Source organism: Myotis yumanensis, unplaced genomic scaffold, assembly GCF_028538775.1.
Source record: "Myotis yumanensis isolate MYYU_CA2020_CCGP unplaced genomic scaffold, mMyoYum1.0.hap1 SCAF_3, whole genome shotgun sequence".
NCBI lineage: Eukaryota > Metazoa > Chordata > Mammalia > Chiroptera > Vespertilionidae > Myotis > Myotis yumanensis.
Genome location: NW_027223754.1, coordinates 191,953,870 through 191,967,172, shown reverse-complemented (window position 1 = coordinate 191,967,172; position 13,303 = coordinate 191,953,870). Strand labels below are relative to the sequence as shown.

At 44.0% G+C, this 13,303-nt stretch overlaps 2 protein-coding genes across 10 annotated transcripts in view; one reads left to right on the top strand and one right to left on the bottom strand.

The window, feature by feature from the left end:
* PHC1 (polyhomeotic homolog 1) overlaps positions 1-1,642 on the top strand; it is a 22,117-nt gene extending 20,475 nt beyond the window's left edge. For all 6 annotated transcript variants that reach the window (XM_070410713.1, XM_070410714.1, XM_070410711.1 and 3 more), the window contains one exon: positions 371-1,642. In XM_070410713.1, the coding sequence (XP_070266814.1) occupies positions 371-525 (155 nt within the window). In that variant the 3' untranslated portion in view covers positions 526-1,642. The remainder of the gene's footprint in view (positions 1-370) is intronic.
* Positions 1,432-13,303, bottom strand: M6PR (mannose-6-phosphate receptor, cation dependent). 4 transcript variants are annotated; one of them, XM_070410717.1, is made up of 9 exons: positions 13,078-13,303; positions 9,112-9,287; positions 8,587-8,788; positions 7,104-7,270; positions 5,374-5,483; positions 4,975-5,105; positions 3,347-3,473; positions 2,763-2,881; positions 1,432-1,774 (listed from the first exon to the last, which is right to left on the bottom strand). In XM_070410717.1, the coding sequence occupies exons 3-9, from the start codon at positions 8,763-8,765 to the stop codon at positions 1,738-1,740; spliced, it is 870 nt and encodes a 289-aa protein (XP_070266818.1). In that variant the 5' UTR covers positions 8,766-8,788; positions 9,112-9,287; positions 13,078-13,303; the 3' UTR covers positions 1,432-1,737. The 4 variants fall into 4 exon arrangements, with proteins under 4 accessions (XP_070266818.1, XP_070266817.1, XP_070266819.1 ...); XM_070410716.1 differs by having other exon boundaries at positions 9,112-9,284; XM_070410718.1 differs by lacking the exon at positions 9,112-9,287.

Here is a 13,303-nt window from a genome sequence, read left to right as displayed (position 1 = left end):
CCTGCTCTTGCTATTTGTCTGAGTTCTGTGCTCTTAAACAAGTGCCACAAAGGCTCATTTGAACTTTTCTTGCCAGTGTAAAAGAAAACATTTATTTTTGTTCCCACCCTTTCCCCCTCCTAAGGCTATTTGAATGAGGTTATTTCTCTGGTTGGAACTTAGTTCCTCCATGATCTTGGCTTTCTTTTAAATAGCCAGTTGCTGATTTCCTTTTCTTCGAAAGCTTGTCATCTCAAATCTTCATATTACTGAATTTAGGACACGTACTTTGGGATTAACCATTGCTACGTTTGCATGTTTCTCATCGAGTTTCCCCCTCCTATGTGGTGCTACCTTATACTTTCTCATACATATTCCCATTTTCTTCTAGGCTGTCAAGAGATTGCAGAGGAGTTTCGTTCCCAGGAGATTGATGGACAAGCCCTTTTATTACTTAAAGAGGAACATCTTATGAGTGCCATGAACATCAAGCTGGGCCCAGCCCTTAAGATCTGCGCCAAGATCAACGTCCTCAAGGAGACCTAAGGTGGCCTTCTTGCACAAAGCAGCCTAAGGCAGACACTCCCCACTGTCCAGGCTATAACCTGCCTGGTGCCCGCAGACTTTACAGGGAATAAATAACTTTTCCAATTAAATAAATCTGTGGAGGGGATTTCTAAGACAGGGAAAGAATGTGCAAGAATTGGTTGCTGGTGCTACATGGTGGAGCTTGGACATTTTCTCTGGGTTCTACTTTATTTTCTAAAATCTTTACAGTTCTTACCATTTTCACCTGCCCTAATCCAATCTTTATAAAAATGAACTCTATAGAGAACTAGTACTGCTCAGCCTTTTTCTGGAGTGGGGTAGCCAGGGTCTTAGTTCTCCAAGAAGATATAGTATGGCAAGGCAAGGAAATGGGTAGAAGGTAGGTGTACCTCCCCAATGGGAGGAGGGTTCTTCTAGCTTGACACAAGCGGTAAAATCCAGTACTCCCTCTGGATTGTCGGATTGTAGCTACGGCCCAGTTTTCTTTGTCATCATCCACTCCCTTACTATTGAACATTTTCTCCTCCATCCATGGCAGGCTCACCAGCTAGTGTAGGCACTTGGCTGTCATCATTCTGATTTGCTGCAGGGACTAAGTGTTTGGCACACATGTGGCTGTTGTCATTCTTCCTGTATCCCCCCTACTCCCTTCCAATTTATCTGATGTCTTCTACCTTTTTAGTTCCAACTCTGCTGTGTCCTATAGCTTTATAAAACAGGAGTGTGTGGAGCTGAGGTCAGGAGGATAAATGCCTGCCTTAGGCACTATTCCTTATACAACAAAAATATTCAATATTTTTTTCCTCTTCAGTAAAAGGATAAAAATTGGTCTCAGTTGTCTCTTACTCTAATCCAGTGTCTTTAGTCTCTACCTTCTTTCACACAAATGACTAGGCCAATATGTTTTTTTTTTTTTTTTTTTTTTTAATCTTTCAAGTGTTTTTGTACAAAAATGTTAGGGTTTTTTTTTTTTCTTCATTTTTAAAACACTAGAGTGTGGGGAGGGGTGCGAACAAATAACAAAAAGATGTTTTTTGTAACATTATTTTCCCTGTTTATAAAGAAAAAAGTCATTCCAACAGTATTTAAAAGTCCAAGGATGAAATAATTTCACTTTCTCCTCTAAGGCTATAAAAGGCCCCTGCCTGTTGATTCCATCCTCTGGTGCCCCATGGAGCCAGGTTACTCTTCAATGGCACAGGTTCACTATTAAATAAAGATCAGGCCAGGTTTCTGGGCACATGGCCTAAACAGAAAGGTGGAGAGCATTAAAAACTCCCCACAGAAATGTGGGCAAGAAGATACTTCCCTGAGCCAGAAGCAGGGACAGGCATAGAATCCCACGCCTAGAGCAGAGAATGCAGAGCCCTAGATGTCCTGCTTCTACCTCCATTCCCTTTCCAGAAGATTGAAAAAATAAAGTCAAAATGACAAGCCTGTGAAGAAAGTGCTACCTGTTTAGAAACACTGGTAAGAAAGGCTTGGCCAACTTTTACTCCAAGTGGGAGAGATCACTTTTAGTTTCCCTGTTTAACGACCAGACCTGTGGGTTAGGCATTTTGGCGACATGTGGACGAGTAACTGCAAGACCACAACCGAGGGCCAATTCCAGCTACAGAGTTACTAAAATGCCAATGAATGATGTGATGGTACCTTATACTCCTCTAACTGGGAAATTTCACTTTTCCCATCCTAACCCCACAGGTGGGAGAAGCAGGTCTACCACATCCCCAGGTTCAGACCAAATGACTACTTGGACTACAACCAAGTATTGACTGCAAAGTAGTTCCAAGCAGCAAGAACTTACATGCAAATTCTCATGGAGACTATGAGCATGAAAGCAATCAAACCTTGTATAAATAATGTTTCTTTCCCTTTTTTTTTTAATTAAAGAATTCCAGTGTCTCAAAAACTTGTGAAAATGTGTTTGAAAAGGCCAGCAAATCTGCCACATGCTTTTGCTCATAACTAGTCCTACATGTACCTTCCTATACCAAGGCATAGTGCCTTTTGTCACAGGCCTTATTATAGTACCTCTCTAGAGGGAAAAACAAAAATAGGGAGCAAAGGGAAGGCATTTCTATAGTGAGAAAAGGATGTAAACCAAAAGCAAACTGAAAGCAAGAGCAACATTTAGGGTGAGATGAGAGGCTGCAATAGACTGCTTAAGAAATCTGGCTGCGTATGCTTTGGTTTGGGGGACTGAAGGAGCTGGGCGTATAAAGTGCATTCACATTGGCAGTAAATGATCATCCCTTTCTTCTGAATCCTCCCCCAGCTGATCATCCCCCACACCACGATATGTAGCAGGCACATTTCGGGGTTTAGAACGGCACACAAAGTCACAACCATCCTGTAGGGAAAGAAACAAAGGAAGAAAATGGTCATTTGGAATAACCAACTTTAGGGTAAGGCAAAGTATATTTATGGTCTAAGAATGTGGCAAGCACTAGTTTTCCCCAGGTATAATGAAGAGAAACCCTCAAAGCTTCAAGGATCAGCCTAAATTGAATGTGGAGGAAGTAGGAGAAAAATTCTAATTAGGTCTCACCTTCTTCCTATCTAGGCCCCTGAACAGCTATATCAGATTCTTAAATCTAAGCAACAGTGTTGCTCTTCCAGCCAAGTCTTCGCAAGGCCAGACAGTAAGAGGCTATACTACTTAGTACTAGGGGCGACCAACTGACTTGCTGGGCCCTTTTGTGGTTTTAGCATCCAAGTCCTGTGTCTCAGGAAACCTCAGTCTGGGCAAACCAGGTGGTTGGTCACTCAACCTTGTATGCAGGCTTCAGGCCCGGCCAGCTGCCCTGTTACTTACTGCTACCAGGTTGCCAACATCCTGCCAGAAGGCTAAGTGGGGAAACTGCTCCATTCCCTTGGCTCCCACCACCAATCGCTGGTACAGGAACCCCCCGATGATATAGACAGCAACCAGTGATGCAAACCTGTTGAAGAAAGAGCTATACTTAAAAAACAAGAAATGGTAAAACTCAGGTACTAAGGATAATCTCTGTTCTCATTGTTGGCTGTTTCGTAAGCTGTGTTTTGTAAAAAGAAGGGGGAAAAGGTAGTGAAATTAAATGAAAAGGGGCTGGGTAGCTTCCCTAGAAAACCAATTAGAGCACTGTCAGTCTGAGAAAAGCAAACTGCTCACAAAAAAAATGACTGACTTCTGCCAACAGTCACTCTTAGATACATGATTCTGTCTGTCCAAAAGTTCTAATAATTTAATGCAGCAATTTTTAACCATCTCATGGAACACATAGCTATTACTAAAATTCTGCAGCACACCAGAAAATGTATTTTTTGCAAATCTGACAAAAAAAAAAGGGGTATAATTTTGATTCATTCATACCAGAGGACTAATGCTGTGTTTGTTGTTTCATTTTTAAAAAAACCTGATTTTAGAGAAAGAGGAAACGAGAGGGAAAGAAAAAGAGAGAAACATTGATGGTTGCCTCCTCTATGCACCCCTTCAGGGATGGAACCTGAAACCTGGGCATGTGCCCTGACTGGGTTTGGGAATGACCTTCTGGTGCACAGGACGCTGCTCCAAGCAACTGAGCCACATCAGATAGGGTGGCTGTCATCATTTAAAAAAAAATATTTTTTTTTATTGATTTCAGGGAAGAAGGGAGTGGGGGAGATAGAAACATTACGAGGAGAGAGAATCACTGATCAGCTGCCTCCTGCATACCTCCTACTGGGGATCCAGCCTGAAACCTGGGCATACCAGTATACCCTGACAGGGAGTCGAATCATGACCTCCTGGTTCAAAGGTCAATGCTTCACTAGTGAGCCACCCCGCTGAGCTGTTGTCTTTTTTTTATTTGATAATCTAAGGGAAAAGAGGTCAGTGCCCTTGATTAGTCAGGTATTGCATGTTTTAAAAATTCTTGTGGCACACAAGTGTATCACATGGCACACTGGCTGAAAATTGCTATTCTAATGGATAGTATTAAAAACTGTCCAGCCCTCCAGTAGGATAAAAATAAAGCACCTTCAAATGTGAATTATTTATTGGGGACAAAACAAATCTCATTTTTAAAAACTTGAATAGTCAGAGGTTAATGAGGATTTTCTCACAAAGTTCTTCACCTTCCAATTATCTCTCTCCCTCTCCCTCTGACACACACACACACACACACACACACACACACACACACACACCTTATGCCCATACGCATCCAAGAAATTATGAGTTAAAAAAAAAGGGAGCCCTGGCTGGTGCGGCTCAGTTGGAGTGTCGTCCCAGTCAGGGCACATACCCCAGTTGTGGGTTTGATCCCCGGGGATGGGGTTTGTGTGGGAGGCAATCGATCGATGTTTCTCTTTTTCTTCCCCCCTCTCTAAAAATCATTACAAACATATACTCAGGTGAGGATTTAAAAAAAAAAAGAAAAAAGGGAAAGGCTTGGACTGATAAGGGAAAAAAAGAGTACTTACGTGACAAGTAAGATAGAACCCACACTGAGGTGGGAGACCTCTGGGGAACAGGCCAGGCTACTCTCCATCTCAAAGAGGTAGAAACAATCTTGGACTTTGCCTCGCTCCTCAGATACAGGGATAAAATTGTCCTGATGATGAAAGGACAAAACACATTTAAAATGTTTTGATTCCATCTAAATAAAGAAAAAACCCCCACTAAACTCCAAAACATTTGTTTTCCTGGTCCAATAGCCTATTTTCCATGTATGTTGAAGATGGGTGTCTAGATACAGGGAAGAATCGCACCTGGAGTTTTCCCTAATCCATCCCGAAGTATCCTGCACCCTCTGGAAAGTCTCTCCCACCTCAGGCCAGTCCTTTTCTCTCTTTAGGCTCATGTGCCCCAGGGCGCCTCACCGCTAGGGTGTGTCGATTGCAGGAGATCATCACCACTGCACGACGCTGCTCCTTGCCACAGTGATTGTCATATTCATCACCCCCTTTATAGATCAGCATAATCCAATTACCTGAGGAGGGACAAGGAAAATGGAGCTTTGGGGGTGGGGGAAAAGTAGAGGCAGACCTGGATACTGTGGTAAGATGGAATTGGGACATTCAGACAAATTGGTTTTAATTAAAATAACCCTCATCAGTGTGAACTCTGTATACTGGAAATGCCAAGCTAAAACTTGGCTTTATGTTCCCTTGCTTTGACAACTAAGAATCAAATATTCATACAAGAATCTTAATTTTCACCTTAGCCAGTTTGGCTCAGTGGATAGAGCATCGGCTGTGGACTGAAGGGTCCCAGGTTCAATTCCTGGCCAGGGCACATGCCTGGGTTGCAGGCTCGATCCCCAGTAGGGGGTGTGCAGGAGGCAGCCGATCAGTGATTCTCTCTCATCATTGATGTTTCTATCCCTCTATCCCTCTCCCTTCCTCTCTGAAATTAACCAAAACATAAAAAAAAAATTTAAAAAAATCTTAATTTTCCACATTAGAGGTAGGCTCCTGATAGTGCAAAACTAATTATGATTCATTCCTTAACAATGGTGCACATTTGCTGACCACCTGCTAACATCAAAGCGGCCCCTTACAATTCGTGGGTGGCGGAGGAAGCCTAAGATTTATGGTGGAGAAAGCCTAAGATTTAAATTAGCCACAGATTAGTTCAAAGTGGATGTTCTTTAAGATTGGAAGGCATTTCTTCTTCTTTTTTTTTTTTTTCCAGTATTTACTGTGTTCAAATTTCTTTTGCAAAATATTTGATTCAAAAAGTCATGTGAGCTCAATAAGGTAAGGATTCTGCTTCCAATTTTGCATACATGAAAACAGTAAAAAAAGGTGAAAAGATTTCTCAGTCACTAAAGTCAATATGATACGAGTCAAAACCTAGTCTTTTGTCATTTATATTATTTAGCAAATAGCACTGGGGGGATAATTTATCTGCTTAAGGCAGGGGTGGGGAACACCTGGCTTGAGGGCTGCATAAGGGCAGGGAAATCATTTGGTCTGGTCCCACCAAGGCTTTAGGGGTGAGTTAATTAAATGTTTGACCAAATATAGGAGGCTAACTTTTAAATTGATAGTGGCCTGCAAATGATATTATAAATATCCAAATGGCCCTTGGCAGAAAAAAGGTTCCCCCACCCCTACCTTAAGGGAAAGAATTAGATTATAGGTGCTCATGTAATCTTTTCCAGCAATAAGACTGACTTTTGAGAAATGTTATCACCATCATTATCACAAGCTGGTGGAGAAATTTTTGTAGACTGGTTGGCAAAACTTGATCTCTTATAACTTAACTGGCAAAGTTTGATTAATCTGATGAGAAAAGGTCGTGGTTGATATTTTCAAGCCTAGCATGAAATACGCATTAAGTATTAAAAGGACTCCAGGCTATAAATTCCACTAAATTCTTCTTTTTTTGCATAAGCTTTTCCCTAACTTTAAAACAAACACATAAATGTCCTGAGCCCTGGCTCCAGAGGAGCTGAGCTGTGGGACTAGGTACCCTGTGGTTTATAGTCTGAGGTATGCTGAACCACACATACCATATGATATTCTGAAAAGACGGGGAGGGACATACAGGATTGCCTGAGAGACTAATTTGGGATCAATTAATCAGTCAACAGTGAGAGTCTTACTTCCATTGAAGATGTGAGTCTCGTTGATTCTCCCCACCACTGTCTCCTTCCCGTTACTTTTGTTGATCTGCACCAGGCCTGCCCCGGAGGAGTGGTTACCAGCTTCCCTGCACACCCTGAATCTGTACATATACGTGTCTTGCCCCTGGCCCACAGTGCTCTCAAAGCTGTCAGGAAGGGAGGAGAAAGAAGAAGAGAAGAGTTACTAGCTATGAGCCCTTCTTCCTTTTACCCCCCAAACCTCTGACCCCCAAAAAGGTGCATTCGATTTATCTGATGTCATGGCTGAACGTAATAGTGAATATTTGCTGAATCATGAGACAACAATGACCCTGACAGTCTTCCTGAATATTCACCAGAAGAATGATGAATAGAGATAAAACAGCCACAGTACCTAAGACTTGGCATTATCTACTTTAATGTCTCATCAATTAGGACAGTCCATCCTAATTGTTGATGATGACTGATTAAAATACGCCACCCAGACAGTTAGATATTCCTAGAGTATCTCTGCTCTAGACTATGCTAAAGTGTTAGCTACCATTTCCCTGTGAATAAGGGTCTATGTTCTTGGGATACTCCCTTGTTCCTTAAAGGTCATCTTCAGATTTATATACCTGAAGATTCTTGACACTGATGATGATGTGTATAGGCATAAATATGCTTATCTGATACTTCTAAAGTCCTATTTCATGAAAGCATTTAATAATGCTTTTTAAATTCCTACAAGCTGGTCTCTTGGATCCAGCCTTAGAAGCACTACTCTTCTGCATTAGAGAAATGCACGATGCTACTAAAAACTGGGTGAGAATTTGTTTGTATCATAAAAGCAAGCATGATAGCACCAGCTATCCCAGATAAAGATAGAGAGGAGGTTATTATACATGTATCCCCTCCGTATTCAATAGTAATGCCAAAATAAAATCAGTAAGAGTTGAAAAAGATTCTTTTAAAAAAGCCCTTCTTTGCCCTGGTCGGTGTTTCTCAGTGGTTAGAGCACTGACTCACACACTGAAAGGTCTTGGGTTCGATTCCCCGTCAAGGGCACATACCTAAGTTGCAGGTTCGACCCCCAACTCCCTTCAGGGCATGCGTGCACCAGGGCACTTGCATCAGGGCACTTGCGGGAGGCAACCAATCGATGTGTCTCTCACATCGATGTTGCTTTCTCTCTCTCTCCACTCCCTCCCTCCAATTCTCTACAAATCAATGGAAAAAATATACTGGGGTGAGGATAACAACAAAAAGCCCTTCTCTGGTGAGTATCACCTCTTACCACCTCCCTCCAAGAGCCCCTGGGGCCCGGGGTACTGAAGGGGGGTGGGGGAGGTTGGGGTCTGTCGGGTCCTGGGGCCCGGATCTGGGGACTATCTGAAGTTGGAGAGCTGGGTCTGTGGAGGTGGGAGTACCAGAGGTTGTCTGGAGAGGGGGGCGTGGAAAATAATTATTTTCTCTAGCTCTTTAAGGTTCTTCTCATTTTTACCTTTTGTTAAACAGTGGTGTCATCCTCTTCAGTACAGCCAACTCTCTCTCTGATTCTCTGCCCTTTTCTCCTACCACGTCGCAGGTTTTTTCTTCTGCCTGCCAGGATTCTCTTACCGTGATGGCCAGGAGTAGCAGCAGCAGTAGTCCAGTCCCCCAGCAGCTGTAGAAGGGGGACATCCTTTTGGGAGAAAGTGTATATGCTGGGAGAAGGGGGCAGGATCAGAAGAGAAGGGAAAGAGATAAAGCATATGAATGTGTACTAAATGAAAGGTATTTTTTAAACCTTTTCATCTTCCACCTATCACCTCATATTTTACAATAGCCGGTTTTCTTCATTATTGTGAAGTTGGTTTTGTTTCTTGTATCTGCCTATTTCAAACTTTTAGCTATCATCCAAGTTATTATTTTCCTGTCTCCTAATATTCTGAATTGGATTCTTAGGTCTCTAGGCTTCTTCCCTCTCCTCCTCATCCCCCCCCAAACTTATTTTGAAAGCCTCTTTCTAGCTGACACGATTGCTCACCTGCTGTCCTTCCTGTGCCCTTTCAGGACAGGGACACAATGTACATTCAGCAAAGAGGACAGTGCTGGCCTTGATGAAGAGTTACTGTCTACAGGCTGTTGTTGATAATTTCTGCAAGGTGTGCTTAAAAAAGAATATCTCAACTTCCAAAGCAGTTTACCAACTCCTCAGTTCTACTGGGAAAAAAGACACATATTTTGTTCTAGAAACTGTCAGAAGGACCAACCACGGTACAGAATACTTAGGTACTACCAATGAATGATATTTCGATTATGCAGAAAGTATAAGAGTCTTTGACATATGCAACAAATAGATTTTAATAGCTCTTTGCCAAAAGCAACTGCATCAGGAAGCTCGTATATATGACCTTCAGTCTAATTCAGTCAGAAAGGAAAAAGAATTCTGACAGCCTGAGTAGAGACATCTTGCCTCTTTACTGTTCGGTGAAGTTAGATTGTGGTATCTCAGTTAAAGTTTAATACTTTAAACTGTGCAGTTTCACTATACCAGCCATGCAAGATTTAATCTTTAACACAAGAATATGCTCCTGGCAGGATCAAACAAGTTTTGCTGGCCACATATTTAAAGGGAAGGGTTGAGGCCAGAGGGATGGGGGCTCTGCCTGGAACTTGCCATAAACATAGAAAATGAACAGCTGAGAAGTGTGTGCAGGGGCTAGAGTTCATAAATATTACTTAAACCAGTGCCCTCCCTAAGATAACACTGAAATTATAATCTGACACTTGATAGGGTCTGTAACACTCAAATTACACTTTGACACTTGAAAGGGTCTGTTTGAAAGCTATGAAGAAAGATATAAAAGAAAGAGACTCAGTACTTTGGGCCCTGTCTTATACTGATACCAGAGGTTCAGTGCACAACATTCATGCACAGGGTTGGGGGGGGGAGGGTCCCCTCAGCCCAGCCTGCTCCCTGCTAAGCTGGCAGGCGGACATCCCCCGAGGGGTCCTCAGCGCTGTCGTGGAGGCAGGACAGGCCCCTGCCACCACCGCTGCGCTCGCCAGCCATGAGCCCAGCTTCTGGCTGAGCAGCGCTCCCCCTGTGGGAGCACACTGGCCACCAGGGGGCAGTTCCTGCATTGAGCATCAGCCCCCTGGTGGTCAGTGCGCATCATAGTGACCGCTCCTTCGGTATTAAGGGTCGCTTAGGCTTTTATGTATATAGATACGAAGAAAATTCATTAGGTCAAAATGAGTAGTTTGAAGAAGTCTTCCAAAACTCAACCTAAGCTATACAAGTTACAAATTTCAAGAGTTTCTAGATTTCCAGTAAGTACAGTTATCTTTCTACACTCCAAATTCCTGACAATCTTTGGGGGTCAACAAGTCACTTTATAATTTAGTAAATCCAATCGACTTGTTGCTTGTACTGCTCTACAATTGAAACATGAGGCTCTGTTTCCCAAACTCATTTTATCTATCTTCATAACTAGGACACACTGATTTTACTCTTGTAAAAAAGACTTCACTCTGGTATCATTAATGACCCTTTAGGCCACTGCTATTTGTTAATTTCATAACAGTATCATTAATTTTTCTGATACAAAGATTTAATTCTTTCAAGTCTTTCTCATTTATAATAAAATGCTTCCAATATTACAAGTCTGGACTTTGGTTCCAATACTCTTTAAAGTCCTCTAATTCTTTTCCATGCTTGCCCACTACCTTCATTGCATTTTTAGAATAAAAATCTTGAAAATAGGCAGAATTTAAGGTGTACCAATAAATTTAAAGATAGGAAAATGGAAGCTCTGAGCCCTGAATTTTCTCCACTCCCCTGAACAAGTTTACATTAGACCTACTGTTTCCCATACTCCACTAGGACCACAAATGCATGGAAAGTTGTCTCCCTGACTTTGTGTGCTCCGAACATTAATTCACTACCGTGATATTAATAAGGTGTTTCCACAGAATATTTATAGCCAGCCATAAAGACCGAGGGTCCCATAAACGCATTGAGGGCACCAACAGGAAACAGTTGGAATGCTTGCCTCCTGCCAGGCACTGTTTGAAGCACTTCACATGCATTAATTAATCCTTACAAAAGCCCTATGCAGTAAATACAATTACTGTCCCTATTTTACAGATGAGAAGACAGAGACAGTAGAGTGAACCAGATAAGTCTGCCCTCAGAGCTGATGGTCTATATTGAATTGCTATATGCATACCTGTCTGCTTTCACATCAGTTTTTGTGTGGGATCAGAGAAGGCAGCCAAAGCTTTGCTTTCTTTTTGACAAAACAAGAAGAGGAACGGGAAGGGGTAGTGACGCCTCACACAGTTCACTGTACAGGAGGTGGAATAAAGAACTCAGACCTCCAACTCCTACCTTCCCTAAATTAACTCATTGCTCAACACCCAACAAGACCGGCTGAGTTACTAAAGAGAAACAAAAGATATCTTTCATTAGATTGATTTAGCATGCCATTTTCCTTATATTCTCTAAAGACCTAATTTGAAGTTTCAACATTCTAGGCTTGCAAGATTTTTCTTCTCAGGACCCAGTTTTCCTAGAGGGATGTTCAAACAGAAAGCTGTGTTCTCTGGCCTCAAAGTCAGTTCCTCATTTGTTAACGGTTGATGACTTCTTTCCCCAGAGGAGAACAAGGAATCTCACAAAACTGGGAAAGGATGACAAGCCAACCACCCTGCCGTCAGCACTAGCTGAGCTGAACGAGCTTTCACTTGTTGATTGGTTCAAAAAGTTAGGATGAGAATCAATTTACATCCTTCTCTTTCTTCGCTTGAGGTTTGACTACATGCTCCGCTGGAGCTGCTTCTCTCTGATCCCGTGACATGTGCTGAGTGCCTCATCGCGATTATGTTCCTTAATCTTCACAACCCAGAAAAGTAGATATAACGTCTCCCATTTTAAAAATGAGGAAACTGATGCTTTACAGAGGTTAAGTTCCCTGCCCTGGGTTATTTACAAGTATTACATACGTGCGGAGTTATTGGGGTAATTTGGACGGTTCACGGCATAAAGGCAGTTGCTGGAAATTTCCTGATAAACACGGGGGTGCAAGAAGGTATCAGGAAGAGTATGACATCCAAGGGCCAGGCGGCCCCCCTTTAATGCGCTACAATTAGATCCTCGAGGTGCCGGTGTGTCTGGGTATTTTGGAAACGTGGGGCAGGGCTGCAGATTTTTGAAAAGCTCCCGTCCGTTTTCTCATTACATGACAGCTCTACCTGACCATGCCAAACAGTTCTTCATCAGGGGGATGATCAAGAACCAAACCAGGAGTTGGGGAGCAGTTCGTTCCCATCACGGAGTCTCTGTAACCATTCTCTTCCTCACCCAGGACCAGCCATGAGTTCCATTTTCTCAACGACATTTCCACTGCCGTCTCCCTGACTCATTGCTCACGTCCACACCCGTCCGTCCCGTCCGTGCCGTCCGTCCCCAGCACCCTCCGCTTTCAGAGGAGCAGCCCAGCGAGCGAGAAGGGCCCGTGCTGAAGAGCCGAGTACGAGCAGCTCTGCGTCTCCAGGGCAGAGGCTCGCTGCACAGAGAAACGCAGGCACCCTCCCCGGCCTGGCTCCCCTTCCCCGCACCGCACACGCATCCCCGCTCAGACTTCTCCCGGGGGCCTGGGAATCCTAGTTTCCCCAACTTTCCAACTGCCGAGGGCCAGTGCTGCTACTCTACCCCCCTCACCATGCAGGCCGAGATTCCGGCAACTCCTCCAGCGCACTCCACACCGGGGGACTTTCCTTTCCCCGCCTCCCAAACACACGGACATTCCCTCCACGGTCGTGGGGGGTCCTTTCCCATCACTCCCTTCCGACCCCGCTACTCCTGCCCTCTCGCTGACGCCTCCGTGCTGCTCAAGGGCTCCTTAGCTGTATTTGGGGCTAGAACCCTGGGCAAGGGAGACTTGGTGGTCCCGGCCCCTGTCACACGACGCCGAGATGTGAGCGCTCACCAACCCCTCGTACTCACGTGTCGTGGGCAAAGGGAGTGGCCAAAGTTCAGACTCCCAAGGGGAGTCCCTGCCTGGGGCTGGGAGACAGGGCCAGCGAGGGGCGGCCAGCCGCAGACCCCGGTCCCAGGGAGCTTGTCACCGCCAGCGTTCCCCACGGCGCCTCGCGGTGCTCCACTCCGGGAACCGGAAACAGGAAGCGCCGGGCGGCAGCAGGGCAACTGCTCCTCCCACTAGACCCCGCGG